Source organism: Dermochelys coriacea, chromosome 5, assembly GCF_009764565.3.
Source record: "Dermochelys coriacea isolate rDerCor1 chromosome 5, rDerCor1.pri.v4, whole genome shotgun sequence".
NCBI classification, from domain to species: domain Eukaryota; kingdom Metazoa; phylum Chordata; order Testudines; family Dermochelyidae; genus Dermochelys; species Dermochelys coriacea.
Window position 1 is genome coordinate 13,374,775 of NC_050072.1, and position 19,877 is coordinate 13,394,651.

At 41.1% G+C, this 19,877-nt stretch overlaps 1 protein-coding gene across 1 annotated transcript in view; it reads right to left on the minus strand.

The window, feature by feature from the left end:
• LOXHD1 (lipoxygenase homology PLAT domains 1) overlaps positions 1 to 19,877 on the minus strand; it is a 299,746-nt gene that overhangs the window by 197,825 nt on the left and 82,044 nt on the right. Inside the window, exon 5 of the mRNA XM_043514533.1 lies at positions 15,029 to 15,143. Within this exon, the coding sequence (XP_043370468.1) occupies positions 15,029 to 15,143 (115 nt within the window). The remainder of the gene's footprint in view (positions 1 to 15,028; positions 15,144 to 19,877) is intronic.

The window sequence follows — 19,877 nt, forward strand, 5'->3', positions numbered from 1 at the left end:
ACTACAGCAATTATGTAAAAATATCAACTGCAGTTAATTGTCCAAAAGCTTTTAGCAGACTAATTTGAATTGCTGCTGATTTACAGCATTCACGTGACAACACTAAATGTCTGAATACTGGTATTAAGGTTACATGTGACTTCATTACGTTTGTGACACAGGCACGATCTGCATCTTGAAACTGCAGAACGAAAACTCAGTGTTTAAACCGCAAAGAGCATATGTCTGCGATCATTGCCTCAAATGATTTCAGACTGTATGCATCACTTGTCTTGAAGGTTCTTGTGAAGGAATTTGGAACTATGTCTGTGGCAAGGGAGACAAACTGCTGGAAAATGTAATTGTTAAACTGTGGGTGGAATTCAATGAGTATTTAAAGTCTCTGAGCCTTTGAACTGATTGTATAGCATCAAAGAACTGAAATTGAATGCTTAGGAAAAATAAATAATGTTGTACTTAGTAGTGTTGCTTAAATATAGTGTGGGGAAAAATCCAACTAGTGAACTAGTTTGCATAAAGTCACAAAAAATAAAAAGTAAATGAGAAATTATTGGGGGCCTCTGCTACAGACCCATCAAGACTGGAAGTGAGAGCAGAAAATTCCTGGACCTATTATCATTAAGGAGTTTGATACTATAAGATAATGCAGTCATGGGGGACTGTTATTACCAAGCTCTCTACTGATAAATAAAGCTGAGGAAAACTTGACTTGAAAATGCAGCTCCAGCATTCTGAGACTCAAAGCCTGGAGGTGTTCAGATGTGGGGTTTTAGACACGATTAGACATTAGCAAAGTATTTGACATGGCACCTTACACAATTTCTCTTGAAACATGAATTCACATTGGCTTGGATACCAGAGTAGGGGACCTCAGGGCTAGGTTTCAGGCTGGGTTTTATTTCACATTTCTAGTAATGATCTGGAAGTTGTGGATTGAATTTAACAGCGCTAAGGTGTAATACAGTGGGTAACAGAGTATAAAAACGATAGCTGAGTGAATAATTCATAATTGATAGGTTTCAGAGTAGCAGCCATGTTAGTCTGTATTCGCAAAAAGAAAAGGAGTACTTGTGGCACCTTAGAGACTAACAAATTTATTTGAGCATAAGCTTTCGTGAGCTACAGCTCACTTCATCAGATGCATTCAGTGGAAAATACAGTGGGGAGATTTATATACATAGAGAACATGAAACATTGGGTGTTACCATACACACTGTAACCAGAGTGATCACTTAAGGTGAGCAGGAGAGCACGGTGGGGGGCGGGACCTTTTGTAGTGATAATCAAGGTGGGCCATTTCCAGCAGTTGACAAGAACGTCTGAGGAACAGTGGCAGGTGGGGATAAACATGGGGAAATAGTTTTACTTTGTGTAAAGTAAAGTGGACCCATCCACTCCCAGTCTCTATTCAAGCCTAAGTTAGTTGTATCCAGTTTGCAAATTAATTCCAATTCAACAGTTTCTCATTGGAGTCTGTTTTTGAAGTTTTTTTGTTGAAGTATTGCCACTTTTAGGTCTCTAATCGAGTGACCAGAGAGATTGAAGTGTTCTCCTACTGGTTTTTGGATATTATAATTCTTGACGTCTGATTTGTGTCCATCTATTCTTTTACATAGAGACTGTCCAGTTTGACCAATGTACATGGCAGAGGGGCATTGCTGGCACATGATGGCATAGATCACATTGGTAGATGTACAGATGAATGAGCCTCTGATATTGTGGCTGATGTGATTAAGCCCTATGATGGTGTCCCCTGAATACATATGTGGACACAGTTGGCAACAGGCTTTGTTGCAAGGATAGGTTCCTGGGTTAGTGGTTCTGTTGTGTGGTGTGTGGTTGCTGGTGAGTATTTGCTTCAGGTTGGGGGGGCTGTCTGTAAGCAAGGACTGGCCTCTCTCCCAAGATCTGTGAGAGTGATGGGTCGTCCTTCAGGATAGGTTGTAGATCCTTGATGATGCGTTGGAGAGATTTTAGTTGGGGGCTGAAGGTGATGGCTAGTGGTGTTCTGTTCTTTTCTTTGTTGGGCCTGTCCTGTAGTAAGTGACTTCTGGGTACTCTTCTGGCTCTATCAATCTGTTTCTTCATTTCAACAGGTGGGTATTGTAGTTGTAAGAATGCTTGATAGAGACCTTGTAAGTGTTTGTCTCTGCCTGAGGGGTTGGAGCAAATGTGGTTGTATCGAAGAGCTTGGCTGTAGACAATGGATTGTGTGGTGTGGTCTGGATGAAAGACGGAGGCATGTAGGTAGGAATAGTGTTTAGTAGGTTTCCAGTATAGGGTGGTGTTTGTGACCATCGCTTATTAGCACCGTAGTGTCCAGGAAGTGGAGCTCTTCTGTGGACTGGTCCAGGCTGAGGTTGATGGTGGGATGGAAATTGTTGAAATCATGGTGGAATTCCTCAAGGGCTTCTTTTCCATGGGTCCAGATGATGAAGATGTCATCAATGTAGCACAAGTAGAGTGGGGCATTAGGGGACGAGAGCTGAGGAAGCGTTGTTCTAAGTTAACCATCAAAATGTTGGCATACTGTGGGGCCATGCGGGTACCCATAGCAGTGCCACTGATTTGAAGGTATACATTGTCCCCAAATGTGAAATAGTTATGGGTGAGGACAAAGTCACAAAGTTCAGCCATTAGGTTTACCATGGCATTTTTGGGGATACTGTTCCTGATGGCTTGTAGTCCATCTTTGTGTGGAATGTTGGTGTAGAGGCTTCTACATCCATAGTGGCCAGGATGGTGTTTTCAGGAAGATCACTGATCGATTGTAGTTTCCTCAGGAAGTCAGTGGTGTCTCAAAGATAGCTGGGAGTGCTGGTAGCGTAGGGCCCGAGGAGGGAATCTACGTAGCCAGACAATCCTGCTGTCAGGGTGCCAATGCCTGAGATGATGGGGCGTCCAGGATGTCCAGGTTTATGGATCTTGGGTAGCAGATAGAATACCCCTGCTCGGGGTTCCAGGGGTGTGTCTGTGCGGATTTGTTCTTGTGCTTTTTCAGGGAGTTTCTTGAGCAAATGCTGTTGTTTCTTTTGGTAACCCTCAGTGGGATCAGAGGGTAATGTCTTGTAGAAAGTGGTGTTGGAGAGCTGCCTAGCAGCCTCTTGTTCATATTCTGACCTATTCATGATGACGACAGCACCTCCTTTCTCAGCCTTTTTGATTATGATGTCAGAGTTGTTTCTGAGGCTGTGGATGACATTGTGTTCTGCACGGCTGAGGTTATGGGGCAAGTGATGCTGTTTTTCCACAATTTCAGCCCATGCACGTCTGCGGAAGCACTCTATGTAGAAGTCCAGGCTGCTGTTTCGACCTTCAGGAGGAGTCCACCCAGAATCCTTCTTTTTGTAGTGTTGGTAGGAAGCTCTCTGTGGGTTAGTATGTTGTTCAAAGGTGTGTTAGAAATATTCCCTGAGTCGGAGGCGTCGAAAATAGGATTCTAGGTCACTACAGAACTGTATCATGTTCGTGGGGGTGGAGGGACAGAAGGAGAGGCCCCGAGATAGGACAGATTCTTCTGCTGGGCTAAGAGTATAGTTGGATAGATTAACAATATTGCTCAGTGGGTTAAGGGAAACACTGTTGTGGCCCCTTGTGGTATGCAGTAGTTTAGTTAGTTTAGCGTCCTTTTTCTTTTGTAAAGAAGCAAAGTCTGTGTTGTAAATGGCTTGTCTAGTTTTTGTAAAGTCCAGCCACATAGAAGTTTGTGTGGAAGGTTGGTTTTTTATGAGAGTATCCAGTTTAGAGAGTTCATTCTTAATCTTTCCCTGTTTGCTGTACAGGATGTTGATCAGGTTGTTCCGCAGTTTCTTTGAGAGAGTGTGGCACAAGCTGTCAGCATAGTCTGTGTGGTATGTAGATTGTAATGGATTTTTTACCTTCAGTCCTTTTGGTATGATGTCCATCTGTTTGCATTTGGAAAGGAAGACAATGTCTGTCTGTATCTGTATGAGTTTTTTCATGAAATTGATAGATTTCCACTCCATACGGCTAAATTCAGTGCCTTGCATAATTACAGGTTTCAGAGTAGCAGCCGTGTTAGTCTGTATTCGCAAAAAGAAAAGGAGTGGCACCTTAGAGACTAACAAATTTATTTGAGCATAAGTTTTCGTGAGCTACAGCTCACTTCATCGGATGCATTCAGTGGAAAATACAGTGGGGAGATTTATATACATAGAGAACATGAAACAATGGGTGTTACCATACACACTGTAACCACTACAAATGGCTCCCCCCTGCCCCCCGCACTCTCCTGCTGGTAATAGCTCACCTTAAGTGATCACTCTGGTTACAGTGTATATGGTAACACCCATTGTTTTATGTTTTCTATGTATATAAATCTCCCCACTGTATTTTCCACTGAATGCATCCGATGAAGTGAGCTGTAGCTCACGAAAGCTTATGCTCAAATACATTTGTTAGTCTCTAAGGTGTCACAAGTACTCCTTTTCTTTTTTCATAATTGATAGTATATGCAACAAATTTCACTGAGTAGAATATGAAATTCTCAGATACATTTGTTATCCAAAGCAATCAAACAGGAATTCATTCAGAAGTTCAGTGGCCTCTCTCACACAGAAGATTAGACTAGAGCAGTGGTTCTCAACCTTTTTGGGCTCAGGACCCATTTGTAAATGTTTATGGTCTGTTGCAACCCAGTAAATAGTCTGGGGGTGGAGGTCCTGAGGTGATCTCAGGCGGGTCCTACCCCAGGGCACAGTTGCCAACTTTCACGTGGTAAATAAGCATCTTGACTTTCACAATAAGCCAAAAATCAAGATAATTCCATTTCAAAACAAGGCTAAAACAAGCCAATCCCTAAGAACCCCAAAACTCTATGTGACTAGATCCTCCTGTGCAGTCTGGGATTGTGTTGGACCTGCTGTGCACCCCTGACTCTCTCCCGGCCTTGCTCCTGCTTGCTACAAGCTACAACAAGCTACAAGCCACAAGCCAAACAAGCAACAAACTACAAGCCAAAAACTAGTCAACAAGCAACTCACAAGCCAATGAAGCCAAAAACAAGCCCAATTTCTGCGGGTTTTTTCCCCCCAGGTTTGGCATGTCTGCCCCAGGGAGAGGTTGGGCGCTGCCTGGCACTCACCTCACAGCGGCAGCTGTTACAGCTCCAGTGAGGTGTGGGACTGGCTTGGCTTGGCTTGGCTCTCCAGTCCAGGCATTGCAACCTCTGGAGTTGCAGCACTGCTCAGGTATGGGCCAGCTCACCTGACTGGACCAAATTCATGTGAGTGGAGTTGTGATTTGGCTCATGGGGTTTCTGTGCCACTCACTCCAATTTGGCCTATCCAGACTCCTGTCATCTTGACAGCTGGGCCAAACCTAAATGGTGCTGGGACCCCAGAGGTTGCAGTGCCTGGAGCAGGCAGCCCAGCCAGCACCATGGGACATGAGCCACAGAAGCTGCCACGTGACCCTTTGAAACATTCTGGTGACTGTAACCCAATGTTGGGTCTTGACCCATGGGTTGAGAAACCCTGGACTAGATAACCACAGTGGTCCCTTCTGGCTTTCGAATCTATGAATCAATCCATAACTTTTTTCATCTGAATAATTCTCTGCCTGCAGACTGTCATACTTGCAGTTCTCACAACTGAATGTAGAAGTCATAATTTGTACCATGCTTTTTCATTACACAAGTCACATAGTGGTCTGTTCCCTGACTGAATGATTTAGGAAGCTAATAGGCACAGGGTGATTTTGAAGTGTACAGTCAATTGTAATATTTATAGTTCTCTATGTGGATTAATTATATAAACCACCCAGTTAGGGCACAGAAACAAAATGCTGTGATCTGCTACTAATCAACATAGTGAAAATTGCAAATTTTACAGCCAAATGTACAATTCAAAATTCACCTTCAGAACTAGTATATATCTCAAGTGTTTTAATGTGTGTGGGAAGCAAAGATGAAATACCTGAGATCATTGCCTAATCAAAATTCACATAAGAAATTGAAATTTTGAACATTTGTGTGAAATTGTTTTCCCTATTTAATCAGCTAATAACAATCCTTTTCAAAGCTTAGCCTCTAGGAACATACAAAAATTCTTACCTATTGCTAAAGTGGGTAAATATAGGGATAGGACCAAAAGTCTTTACTGTTAATGCAGTAGACTGAATTATGTTAGCTTTGAAAGAAAGGCAAAAATCAGTGGATTAATGATAAATTAAACTATATTTCTGATGCACATTTTACCTGACAATGTATTTTGCATACATCATGAACCCTCCCTTCCACCACCCCCATCTTGCACACCCACATAGAATAATCTGTAAAAGCACTCTAAGATCATGGAAGAAAAATTGTATAGAAGTCCACAGTATGCTTATTAAAGATATAAATTTGGGATAAATTAAAGAGTTGCTCCATTGGATTAGCAAAGAGATCTTCCTAGTATCTTGCATTGTTTCATGTTCTCTGTGTGTGTGTATATAAATCTCTCCTCTGTTTTTTCCACCAAATGCATCCGATGAAGTGAGCTGTAGCTCACGAAAGCTTATGCTCTAATAAATTTGTTAGTCTCTAAGGTGCCACAAGTACTCCTTTTCTTTTTAGTAACTCTTGTTACTCTTGTTAACTTTGATTGTGATTTGTTTGTTATAGCTGCTATTGATGTTTTAGAAAAACCTCTAGTAGAATGACTCTAGAAGGTGCTGTAGGTGATACAGATCAACTCGCAGCCCTTTTCTATGAAAAAAAGTGTTTTTATAACATATATTTATTAGCTAACTTAGTAAAATCCTATTGTGGACAAAGCACAATACAGTACAGCTCTTACATGAGCTAGCTGGTGGGGATAAGCCATAGGCTCTATCCTATTGTTTTCCTTGACTTCCATGTGAAAACTACAAACTGCATTGCCCACAACAGGATTTTACCATGTGTTAGCTAAGATGTAGTTAGAGAGCACCTTTTCTCCTAGTGTGGATGCACCCTAAAGCACGGTCACTACTGTCCTTCCATAAGGAATGAATAATCCAGATGTTTTGGCTTTCAAATCTGTCATCAAATCTGTTAAGAGATAAGGTGAGTGAGGTAATATCTTTTGTTGGTAAGAGAGACAAGCTTTCGAGTTTACAACACTCCTGCTAATACATACCAGAATGATGTTCACTTCTTTTGCAACAATATTACATTGTTGACTCATATTTAGTTTGTGATCCACCATAACCTGTTGTCATTCTGCTGACAAAACAATGCTAAATCAGTAATCTGCAGAAAGAACTGCATATGGTAGACAAACATCAGAAGACACCCCAGGTGGGAAAGGTGCCAGCTGAGAAAGCACACCAAGTACAAGCCGTGGCCCCATCACTTTTAAAAGTGGGAGAGCTATGACCTCCCACTTTTTACCAGCCGTAAGGGTGAGAAACGGGGAGAAGGGGCAGAGAGGAGTGAGTGGGGGTGAGGTCTTATGGGGAAGCGGTGGTGTGGGGACTGGTCCTCGGCGAAAGGGGTGGCGCGAGGATGGGGGCTAGGGGAAAAGGGGTGGCGTGGAGGCGGGGCCACAGTTCAGGCGCCAGTGGCCACCCCTCTTTTAGGGAACTTCCCTCACTCCTGACAAGCATCCATATGACAAGGCCATTATTTCCCATTTGCTAGGAATAATGTGTCATCAGATGGTAGGAGCCAAGCAAGTTGTTTAAACAAAGCATGTAAACACTGCTGCCTGGCTTCTGAACAATGATATAATGGTCACACTTACAAGGATGTAATTCTGTGCAGTCAAAGTGTGGGAGAATGCAGAGGAGATGGTGTCCAGTAGGACATGACAGCCCAGCATTAGGCTAAATCTATGATAGCTCAGAAATTGTTTTACAGCCAGAGGACTTGCCAAGAATCCATTTAAGAAGCCAGTTCAATGCCTTAGCTGCCCATGCTAGAAAAGCCAATGCAAGAATTCAGCCCTTAAGTCTCTGCGTCCAAATATGTTCTATACGTGGCTGCAGCAGTTGGCACAGGTGCTGAAAGTAACTGGCAGAGGCTAAAGGCCAAAGCAAGAGTGCCAGCAAGTCAAGTGCTGTAATTGACTGCTGGTGCTAACTGCCACACAAAAAATGTGATTGATTTACACCTAAACCTTAGAAACATGGAAATGATGATGTAAGGTAACAAATAAACATTCTATCATCCTTGCAACCCATACCTACATTTAACAGTAATGATGTGTGAAAACCCAGTGACTGAAAGTTCATATTACACGTTCCAGTAACCTTAATTTTGACTCACAACACAACTTTATGAGTTCTTTCAACATATGTCTTGTCGGTCAGAGTTAAGGTTGTTATTGTAATGTGTAATGTGAATTTTTATACTGATGTTGTGAAACGAATGAATGAACTGTACAAATATATAAGACATTTATGTGTCACTTTAGGTCATGATTGCCATACTTTTAAAACCAATGAGGGGTTAATGGTGATATTCTTGTTATGTATTTTGTATATCGGTTATTTGCTGTAGAAATTATAGGACCTATACTTACGGTTGCTCAACACTTCCCATTATAAGACCCTATTTTCAGTTGCTTATAACTTTGCCAAACTTTAATCATTTGAGCCAAAATTTCCTAAGGCAACTATTAGCTTCAGGCTGAATTGTTTTCTGAATGTTTCAGCATGCTTCAGTAATTTCTGAGAATGAGATTAGGGAAAAATGCCATGTTGAAAATATTTTTGCAAATGTTTTATTAAGAAGCTCTATCACTTCCATACTTTGGAGTAGAGAATTGAAATTTGGTAGAGTGTTCTCCTTTACATCAGTGATATGTGTTATGTTATTCCCATGAAAACACACACAAATGTGGCCACGTTTATAAACCTTTGAAAAATCTGTTTGCACATGCTCAATAGAAACTTCTTAGAATTTAGCATCTGAATTCTCCAAAGATTCTATCTGTACTGAGAATGTGCCAGCCCAGGGCTTCAGGGCCTGAGCAAGACTTTCTCTGCAATTGCAGCTCCCAGGTGTTGCTTACTGAATTAAAGACATCATCATAATGCATATGAAGAAGAGGGGTCAAATTAAGGATGCACAAGCAACTTGAAATCTGGCATTTCCTAATTTTTGAGTACGAGACTTCACAACCGTAACATTTTTTTCATGTATTTTTTGGCATACAACAATGACTATAGATTAACAAAAGTTTGTGGATGAAAGAGCAAGAATGTTCTTTTTTTAAAAAAATGAAATATATACTCCAGACTGTATTGTCATTTACCGCAGTATTAATCTGCAGCACCTCATCAATTCTGCTGAATGCAATGGAATTGCACTAGTATGAATGACAGCACAATTTGAGCCATTAAAAGAAGAATGTGTCAGTCAAGTCCCTTTTCTTGCACAAGTGTTTCTAAGCCTCCTGGAGATTGGAGAATTGTTCTAGCTGTGCTTTTCGTGAGCCATGCAAAATAGGTTGATTTTTCTTATTTTAAGAAAAAACATGGATAACAACACTTTCTAGGTTAATGTATTTACTGAAGTTAACTGTCTTCCTTTCCTTATATTTATTGATTTATTTTATAGTTATTAAATAAAAAACAAGTGTAAAATCCTGGCCCAATTGAAGTTAATGGCCACATTACCATTGACTTCAATGGGAGTAAGGTTTTGCCCCACATCTTCTGCTAATTTAATTCAGTATAACTCCATTGTCTTCAGTAGAGCTACAGAGATTTACATCAACTGAGGATCTGGCCCAATGTGTAGATATTCCTGAAATCATCTTTATTTGATTGAATTATGAATCAGAAAAACCTTGTGTGAAGATAATTCAAAACCAGGTAGAAGAGTTTGCCAATTCAGAAACTGCAGCATGTTTAAAAAAACAAAATCAATCCACAGTACCTTCAATCTCATTAATATTACAACAACTCAGCTATCATTTACCAATCTGCTCCAAGCTAGGAACAGTTTTTTCACCTTTGCTTCAAGTTGCAGTAATTGCTAAACCATTTTAAAAATTAATTTATTATAGAAAAAATACATGAATATATATGCCACTTGTCATAAAGAGGACCGGGTAACTGTGAGATTGTAATTCAGTGAACAAAAATAACAGCTAGGGGTGTAATACATTTAGTGGTAGCAGCATTGCTACCCTAGTGATGTGATTTATTTAGTCTATCCCATTCCATCGCCCTCAGCCCAAGAGCTGTAGAGGCCACAGTGCAGCGAATCTTGGGGAAAGGTGGCTAAGGACGGGAAAAATTAGTGGAGGATCTTCAGAATTCTACCCCTGGTGCAGAGGATGCCCCTGGGAACAGGGAACACCTGCAGGAGGCGATGAAGGCAGGAGAAATGCCATAATTCTGTGAGGCAAGGCAGGGGACTGCTGACTCTGAATCTGGGCCTAGTCAGATCCAGCGTGCAAACCCACTGTGAAACCCATGAAAAGACAAACTTTTTACAGTGGTCTTGTGCTTGGGTCTGACTAAGCTGCGCTGGGTGCAGGACCTCACTTAGGAAGCAAAGTGGCCTTCTGCTCTTTGGTTCTGGGCATGGCTGGGGGCTGTCCAAACTACTCAGCTTCAAGGTTACTCCAGCCTTTTCCCAGCTGCCCATAGCAGCCAGAGCTCATCAGTGTTATGGCCATTACCCTAGCCATGACCTACTATGCTGGGGCTCTGATGCGAGCAGCACAAAGCCATTACATTCGCTCTTTGCCACTGTGAATTTTCCTTATACCAGATCCACCAGCTTTACAACTTTTTTGCGCTGGAAAAGACGTGCAAAAGAGCTGTAGGAGAAAAAAGAATTTGGCTCAGTATATTGAAGACCCTAGATATGACTTAATCCTATTTAATGGGATCCAAAAACTTCTCTTTCATTATACTGGAAAGATTCTGGAAGCTTCCGTTTCCAAAATTCATGCTTTTTATGACAAGTCAGTATGACAATTCATGTAGGTTTTTACAATTACCTTATTGTTGGACAAAATGTTACAAACACACGATATTTCACCACCTTGTCATGTCTTGTCATAAATTTACTTTGAAGGCATGTGTGCATGACAAAAAGGTCTAAAATGTCATGTATTTCACTACCAGCACACAATCACAAAAAAACCCACCCCTTTGCTAACAGAAACTGAAATGGTAGTACCTTCATTAGGAAATGCATGGTATTTTATCTTTTTATCATATCATCTATGTCATAAAATAAACGTATAAAATGTCATGCATTTGCAGACATTTCATCAGTGAACTCTATATAAACTCCTAGTTTGAAGATGCATGAGATTCCATCCTTTTGCCATATTCACAAAGTGGAGTAAAACATTTAGTGGCAGTCTCACTATTCCATTGCTCACTTCAAATCTGGGAGAAAAGATTAATCAATTAAACAATAGGACCGCAACATGTATCTGGAATCATTTCCTCTTGTTTTTACCTGATAAACCACCACAAATCTGTAAGCATTTGCTTATAGGTGCTGAAATTTTAGCTGACAGTTAGGAAACCATGAGTGGAAAACTGTAGTCAGGGTACAAATGGTAATCTCCCAGGGGACCAAATTTTAAGAACCTCAGAATGCAAAAGACTTGTTTGCTATGACTCTCATTCTCATTTCCTGCCATCTTAGCCCTCTGCTTTCCTCCATAACAAGGATGAAGTTGATAATGCTAGCCACCCTCACAATGTTTTTGAATAGTCATACTTATGCCAATGGTAGTGTAAAACCATCACCATCTCTTCTTTCTTTCATTCAGAGAAATACAACTAATGCTTCTGGAAGGAAAATCATTAACTAGAGTGTCAGCAAAGTTGACCTACACAACTTGTAACTCATTTAAGGTCACCACTGATTTTAAAATAGACAGCATTTTTATTGGGATATCTTCACTTCCTCTTAAAAGGGCATGCAGTGTTTTTTTTTAAAGTGTGTTTTGGATTCTTTCCAAGGCCACCAGCAAAACAACATTTCAGTGCAACTAAGGGTATGTCTACTCAGCAATTAAGGACCCCCCTAGCCTATGTCAGCTGACTCAGGCTCCCAGAGGTTGAGCTCAAGACTGTAAAACTGCAGTGTAAACAGTCAGGCTCGAGTGGGAGCTTGGGCTCTGGTACCCTCCCCTCTTGGGGTCCCAGATCTTGGGATCCAGCCCAGATCCGAACATCTACACAGCTTTTTACAGCCCCACAGTGCAAGCCCGAGTGAGCTGACATGGGCCAGCCACTATGGGTCTTTAACTGCTCTGCAGACATACCCTAAAGGGCTTTCTCACATAAAAGCTGACCAGGAGAAAATTCACTGAAAAACAGGTGCCTTTAATGGTCTTACCAATTACCATAAGGCAGATAGGAGTGCTCTAATGGGACAGCAGCAGCGTTCAATGGGTAGGGCAGCAGATGGGGAATCAGGAGAATTGGGTTCTGTTCCCACTTCTGCCACTCACCTGCTCTGTGAGCTTGGGTGAGTCACCTTGTAGCTCTGTGCCTTGGTTTCCCCACTTGTAAAATGGGGAAAATGATACCTACTTTGTAAAGTGCTTTGAGATCTATAGATAAGAGATATATTGTATTAGGATTTTTTTTAGATACATATATACACAGCAAGTTCTCACTGCTGTTGCAAATGATGGCTGGAATAGTAAAAAAAAAACCAAAAAAAACCACCTCTGTGAGTAGTGATTTCAGAATATCAAATATGGCAAACAGGTCTAAAATTTCATGTATTTTCATTACCATTCCCATATCATTTTTCTTTATAGATTCTCATGTTTGAGTTGCTTCACTGGGAAGAAAAGCTCTTTTGAGGATAAAATTTAAAGTAGCTTCAGGTACCTCTTGTCGGTGCTGTAGAAATGGAGAAAATGTGAAGTTACCATATGACATTAACAAAGGGTTAGTATTTTCTGAAACACATTTGCAACAAAATTAAACAAGCAAGCATAATGAAAGATAAGACCAATACTTCCCTCTAGATTCTATAGGTAAGGGAAATTAATATTTTTTCTATTAGAACATTGTTCTGCCAAAGGGGAAGTTAGAAACTATTGAGCAATAATATTTTAATATTGCAGACAATTTTGTTATCAGCACATGTTAGTCTGAGCAGATCCAGGTAAAGCATAGCCCTGTCAAGCAATTGGACTCAGTGGAATCTCTGCTGGAGCACTGTGAACTCTGAATCAAGTGAAATGCTCATAAAATCAAAAAGATTTTCTCTCCTCAGAGTCAATAATTTTCAAAAGGGACAAACAGACCACCGTTTCTCTTGGGTTTTAAAATCAAAATTATATTTATCTTTTAAAAAATATGATCTGGTGAATAAGGCACTAGACCGGAAGGCAGGAAATCTGGGGTTCATTCCCAGCTCAGCCACTGACATACTGTGTGACTGTGGGTAAGTCACTTCAATATCCAGTGCCTCCATTTCCCCTACTTGTTTTATCTATTCAGAGTGCAAGTTCTCTGGGCCAAGGACTGTCATCTACTGCACTTATGTAACCCACTGGTGAGTGTATGTTACAGATTCCTGTCTGGGCCAATCCACGAATGATATGAGTCTGTTACAAGACCAGTTAGAGGGCTTTGGGTCCTTAGCTCAAGCTGTAGCAGTTCATGCTTTTACCTTGAATATTCAAACCCTCATGCTGGCCAAGATGGCTGCCATCACACTTGTACAAAGCCTCACACAAGAGACTCTCATTCTTAGTTTGAGAGACTGAGTAATACAAATAATAAATACTGTTACTCATAAGAATAATTTATAGAATAGTTTTTCAAAAAATAGATTCTCCGGGGTGGGAGCAATTTTCCACATGCAACCACATGCACAGAACTGCACATGTCTATATTAGTGACACAAATTTCAAATCCTGCCCTCAGATGCTTATGTAACAAAACCCAAATTAGTCAAAGAGCTTTTTTCAGGAGCCTATGGGGTATCAGTGAAGTGCCCATTACATTGGATTGCTCTTTCCTCTGAGAAAGAGAGCCAGTTGGGGGGAAATGGACATTATTAACAGGACCAGAGAAAGCCAGGCATATTTCAAATAAAACTCTAGTCTCAAGTCTGCTGTGCCATAAGGAAAACTGCATAATGTTTTTTTAACTGCAAGTTAATAATGTCCATGAAGACCCCTGTAGTGGTTTCCCTGACTGTTCTTAGCTCTTTCCAAGAATGTGTTCAAACCTTCCACAGCGTAGTGCCAGGCCCCATAAAGCAGAAACAGGTTGATTTTTTAAAAATTTGCAGTGTTCTGAAATGTTTTCTTTATGTGCAGAGCTACACATTCAGCAGGTGTCCACTGGTATAGCTCCATCAAAATCAATGGATTTACACTAGAGGAAGGTCTGGCCCATACTTTCCTAATCCACTAACCCTTATTTGCACTGGTTCCAGACAGCTGGCCTTTATCTTTAAGACAAGGTGTTAACCCTTTACATTCTGTGTCCCATACAAACTTTTAACAGCACAGGTCAACGTTTTCTACTCTGGGTGCTGAACACATGCAGCTTCTGATGATTTCTCTGGAAGTTATGGGTGGTCAGCAGTTATGAAAAACAGGTTACATACACAGTTGACTATACATGGAGTCAGGAGCCTAACTTTAGGCACCCAGATGAGAAAATATTGACCTTTCATTATGAAAAAGTCAAGATGTACCAAGAACCCTACAGGTGTTACGATGGCGGATGTACAGAACTATGCGTGAAAGAGATGTAGGCACTCAAGGCATACAGGGCCCAGACCTGCAAGGCAATGAGTGCTCTCCACTCCAATCTATCTTCTTGCGAAATGAGAATGTTCAGCAAATTGCAGGGTTGGACCTTACAAAGTATGGTCTGCAGCACAACTTTACACATGAGAATTTGTAGGGCATTGGAGTGAGAAATATCCAATAGTATGAATCTCCATTTTCCTTACAAAATCTGCACATATTTAGGCTATGTTCCATTTGCATCTATCAGCAAAACACTGTTATGTTTCAACAAAAGCAATACAAATTATTGAATACAGAGTGGCCCTTAGGGTTATACAATTCTCTCTAATACTCACTTGCTGGTAAGATGAGTCTTCGGTGTGATTCCAAACTCTCCAAAGAGAGTAACAAAGACATTGGCATCAGTTCCTGCTCCTCGTACATCTCCTGTCACAATCACCACCTCATAAACTGTTGAAGAAGAAAAGAAAAATCAAGACAACAGAAGGAATCCCTGGTCTTATGTTTAAAAGGACCCAATGTACTTTACAAACAAATTGAAATACAAATGACTCACAGATCACTTCACCCACTACTGAAATGCATCCATCTCTGGGATGGAACAACAATCACTGCTTAACACTACACGTTAGAACTTATCCAACTAACATTTTTGCAGATATTTATGTAGACAGATGGAATTTACTCAGATTGGAATTGAGCAGGACAGAGTTAATTCAAACAAAATAAGGCTCTGTGTGCATATCCATTCATATTTTTATGTATGTTATTTGACTAACAAGATTTTTTTTAAAAAAGTAGGTACCTAAAATTAGACTCCTCGGATTTTCAAAAATACCTAAGTAAAGGGACTTATACCTCACTTAGGTGCTTTTAAAAATTCAACCCTTAGATCCTTGGATTTAGGAGCCTAATTTTAGGTAGCCATGTGTGGAAACTTTTGCTATATTATATATCATGTCAAGTTAAAAAAAAAAGCACCCACTAGCTTGGAGTTATAAAATTCCTTCTACTGCCACTTTTCCAACTGCTCATAACATCCTCAGACAAACTCCTTCATGGCTGAAGTGTTCCACACTTGGTCTAAGCCCAGAGGTAAAAGTTATATTTATTATTTGAGTAAAATTGTTTGAGTTATTTTTGATTTATGCATATGTCAAAGCAATGTACTCTTCCTTATTTGTTCCAATGAGATATTTGCATAAGGCTAACTGAGAAACAACTAAAGCTAAAAAGTTCAAATTTGACTTGTTTTGTAGATCTCACTGAAGTGTAAATGTTAAAGAGTGGTGAAGACAGGGTGGCCATACAGAATGATCTGGGTCACTTGGAAAGCTGGACACATTCAAAGAAAATGAGCTAAATACAAGCAAATGCAAGGTCATGCATCTAGTAACAAAAAATGTAGGTCATACCTACAGGAAAAAAAGGAATCCTGTATCCTGGAAATCGGTAACTCTGAAAAGTGCTTAGCAGTTATAGGGGCCATACAATTCAGGAGTTCCCAGAGCAGTGCTGTGGCCAAAAGGGCTAGTGGGATGGTTGGATGTGTAAACAGGGGAGTAGTGAGCAGGACTAGAGAGGTCATTGTACCTCTTTACAGCATTGCTGAGGCTGATACTGGAATGCTGTATCCAGTTCTTGTATCCATATTTTAAAAACAATGTTAAAAAATTGGAGAAGGTGCAGAGAAGAGCCACAAAAATTATCTGAAGGCAGGAAAAAAATGCCTTATAGCGAGAGACTGAAGGAACTCAATCTGTTTAGTTTACCAAAAAGAAGATGAAGAGACCTTGATTATTGTGTTTAAGTGCCATCAAGGGGAGAAAATGGAGGGTGTATTAAAGGACTATTTAACTGAGCAGAGAAAAGCATAACAAGAACTAACAGCTGGAATTTAAAGCCAAACAAGTTCAAATTAGAAATAAAACAAATTTTTAACAGTGAGGACGATTAACCATTGGAACAGGATTCTTCATCTCTTGCAGATTTCAAATCAAGACTGGATGCCTTTCTGAAAGAGATGCTTTAGACAAGCAAAAGTTATTGGGCTCAATGCGGAGATAACTGGATGAAATTCTATGGCCTCTAGGCTTGTCTACACTACAAAATTAAGTCGACTTATTTAATTCAACTGGCACCTCCGAATTAATTAAGTCGATTGTGCATGGCCACACCATGCTCATTGTCTGGATGGAGTGTTCCTCACTAGCAGTGCCTGCATCAATGCACAAAGCAGTGCATCGTGGGTAGCTATCCCAAAGTGTAACTTGCCGCAGTATGTTTTGGGAAGTTTGTGCAATGCCTCATGCGACCAAAACATTGTCGCAGGGGAGAATGGGAATATTGGCATCACATTATGCACTGTGCTTAACGGCAAACAACCCAGTGGTTTTTGTGCCTTAAAGCTGCCGTGCATATGCCATAACCCCAGAAGCATGGAGCCTGCTCAGTTGTGCATTCTTGCTGTGAGCATCTCAAACACCTTGTGCCTTCTCCTGCAGTATTTCCAGAGCCGAAGTAGGGTCCGCCGCACGGAACATAGCAATGTCCTGCAAGCGGCCCTGCTGCAAGCCATTGAAAAAAAACAATTCACAGTTGCTGGTCGCAGTCACAGAGCAGCTGCACTCTCTTGAGCACTGTTTCTGGTCCCATGAAACAAGCACTGACGGGTGGGACCACATTGTTTTGCAGGTATGGGATGACAAGCAGTGGCTGCAGAACTTTCGAATGTGGAAGGCCACCTTCCAGGAACTTTGTGCAGAGCTTTCCCTCTGCCCTGCAGTTCAGCAACACAAAAATGAGGGCTGCTCTGACAGTGGAGAAGCAAGTGGCAATCGCTATTTGGAAGCTTGCAACACCAGACAGTTACTGGTCAGTGGGGAATCAATTTGTAGTAGGTAAATCAACCATGAGAGCTGCTGTGCTCCAAGTGTGCTGGGCCATTAATTGACTTCTGCTACGATGGAGAGTGAGTCTGGGAAATGTGGGGGACATAGCGGATGGTTTTGTCACAATGGGGTTCCCTAATTGTGGTGGGGCGATAGATGGCATGCATATCCCATCTTGGCACCAGACCACCTTGCCAAAGAATACATAAACCAAAAGGGATACTTTTCAATGGTGTTGCAAACGCTGCTGATCACAATGGTGTTTCACTGACATCAGCATAGGATGGTCAGGAAAGGTTCATGACGCATGCATCTTTAGGAACTTGGGTCTCTTCAAAAAGCTGCAATCCAGGACTTTCTTTCCAGACCACAAAATGAACACTAACGACATTGAGATGCCTACTGTTATCCTGGGGGACCCAGCCTACCCCTTGCTTCCATGGCTCATGAAGCCATACACCGGCCATCTGGACAGCAGTAAGGAATGGTTCAACTATAGGCTCAGCAAGTGTAGAATGATAGTTGAATGTGCGCTTGGTCGTTTGAAAGGGCGCTGGAGAAGTTTACTAACAAGGTTGGAGCTTAGTGAAGAAAACATCCCCATGGTTATAGCTGCCTGCTGTGTGCTCCATAATATCTGTGAAAAAAGGGGAAAATTCTCTGCAGGGGTGGGCATTTGAGGCAGATCACATGGCAGCGATTTTTGAGCAGCCAGACACCAGGGCAATAAGAAGAGCACAGCAAGGGGCACTGTGTATCCATAAGGCTTTGAAAAGCCATTTCAGTAATGAGTCACAGTAATGTGAGCTGCTTGTTTGCATTGTGCTTCCCCAAATCTTCACCTGCCTTATATCACTGTCCCTGTAAAGCCAATCCCCCACCCAAGCCCACTGCTTCTACTCAATAAAGAACATTTATTTCTCAAATCCATTTACTTTATTTAACAAACATAAGTAAAGAGGTGAATTACCAGGGGAGGGAGAAGGGAATTTATAAGTTTATTTCCATTGGTTGGAAATGTGATTAAAGGTTCTGACCATTAGCAACATACCAATCATTCACAGCTTGTATCAGTGACCAACAAGGACCTACAAGTTGGGGGAAGCTGAAAGTGAAACATTGCTCCTTGGAGGCAAAAAATTGGTTTGCATGCTGTGGGTTTCCTATTCATGCTATACAGTTAATACAAAACCTTGTTTTCCTTTGAGCACAAGCATAAGGAACCTCACCCAAGGAATTCTCAAACCTTAGTAGAGCACTAACCAGGTTTTAATAGACAGATTGTCATGTGACCCACTACCTGTCCTGTTTGTGGATGTGCCAGATCACTGTGGAAGCTACAGCAATTGCTTTCATTGAAAGATGGTACTAGGAAAGTATGTGGTTATTTCTAGCTGGCTTTTAAATCAATGGAACAGCTGGAAATAAGGAGGAGAAGCCAGCACTACGCGATCAGTCAGTCTCCAGTAAAGTCCTTATAGACCGCAGTTTGGGAACATCTGATCTAGACCATTTCAGTGTTGTCTATATAGCAGTGTTTGCCGGCCATCAGGACTTGGTGTAAACTAGCTCATTTTTCTTTCCAGCCAAATATTTCCTAGACCTTTTGGCTAAAACTCTGAATGAGTTTCTTCCCTGCTGGTGTGTTGAGATGGGGGATAGCAGATGACTGTTATTTCTGCCCAGTGTGAACAGTACTGATGAATGCTTTGTTTCTTTTCTATGTGTGTATGTCTGCAGCCACAGAAATGTGCAATAATAGAATATGTAATAATTATTACAGATCCAAACAAAATTTACATCCTCACAATGTTAAGATGGGACTGCCGAGTTTAAAGGTCGGAAGTTCAGCCTTAACTCCACCACTTTGTGCTAGAAATATAGTTGTTATCAAAGATATCTAATATTCATAGATCTTAAGGCCAGAAAGGACCATTAAATCACCTAGTCTGCCATGTATAACAGAAGCCTGGTCTACAATAAAAAGTTAGGTCAAAGGAAGCCACCTTAATACCTGTTAATGTATGTGTCTACACAACCAGGTCCTTTATGACAACCTAAGTCACCTGTAATGTTGACTTCTGTAATCCACCTCTCTGAGAAGTGTAGCGCTTAATTTGATTTTCATGCGTTGACTGTGAGGTAGTGCAGATGCAGCGTTGTGTAATTCGACTTAATTGGCCTCCAGGTTGTGTCCCACAACGCTCATCTGTGACCACTCTGGAGATCGTTCTCAACTCCACTGCACTGCAGCCAGGTACACAGGAAACAGGCCCTCCCCTGCTAAAGCCCT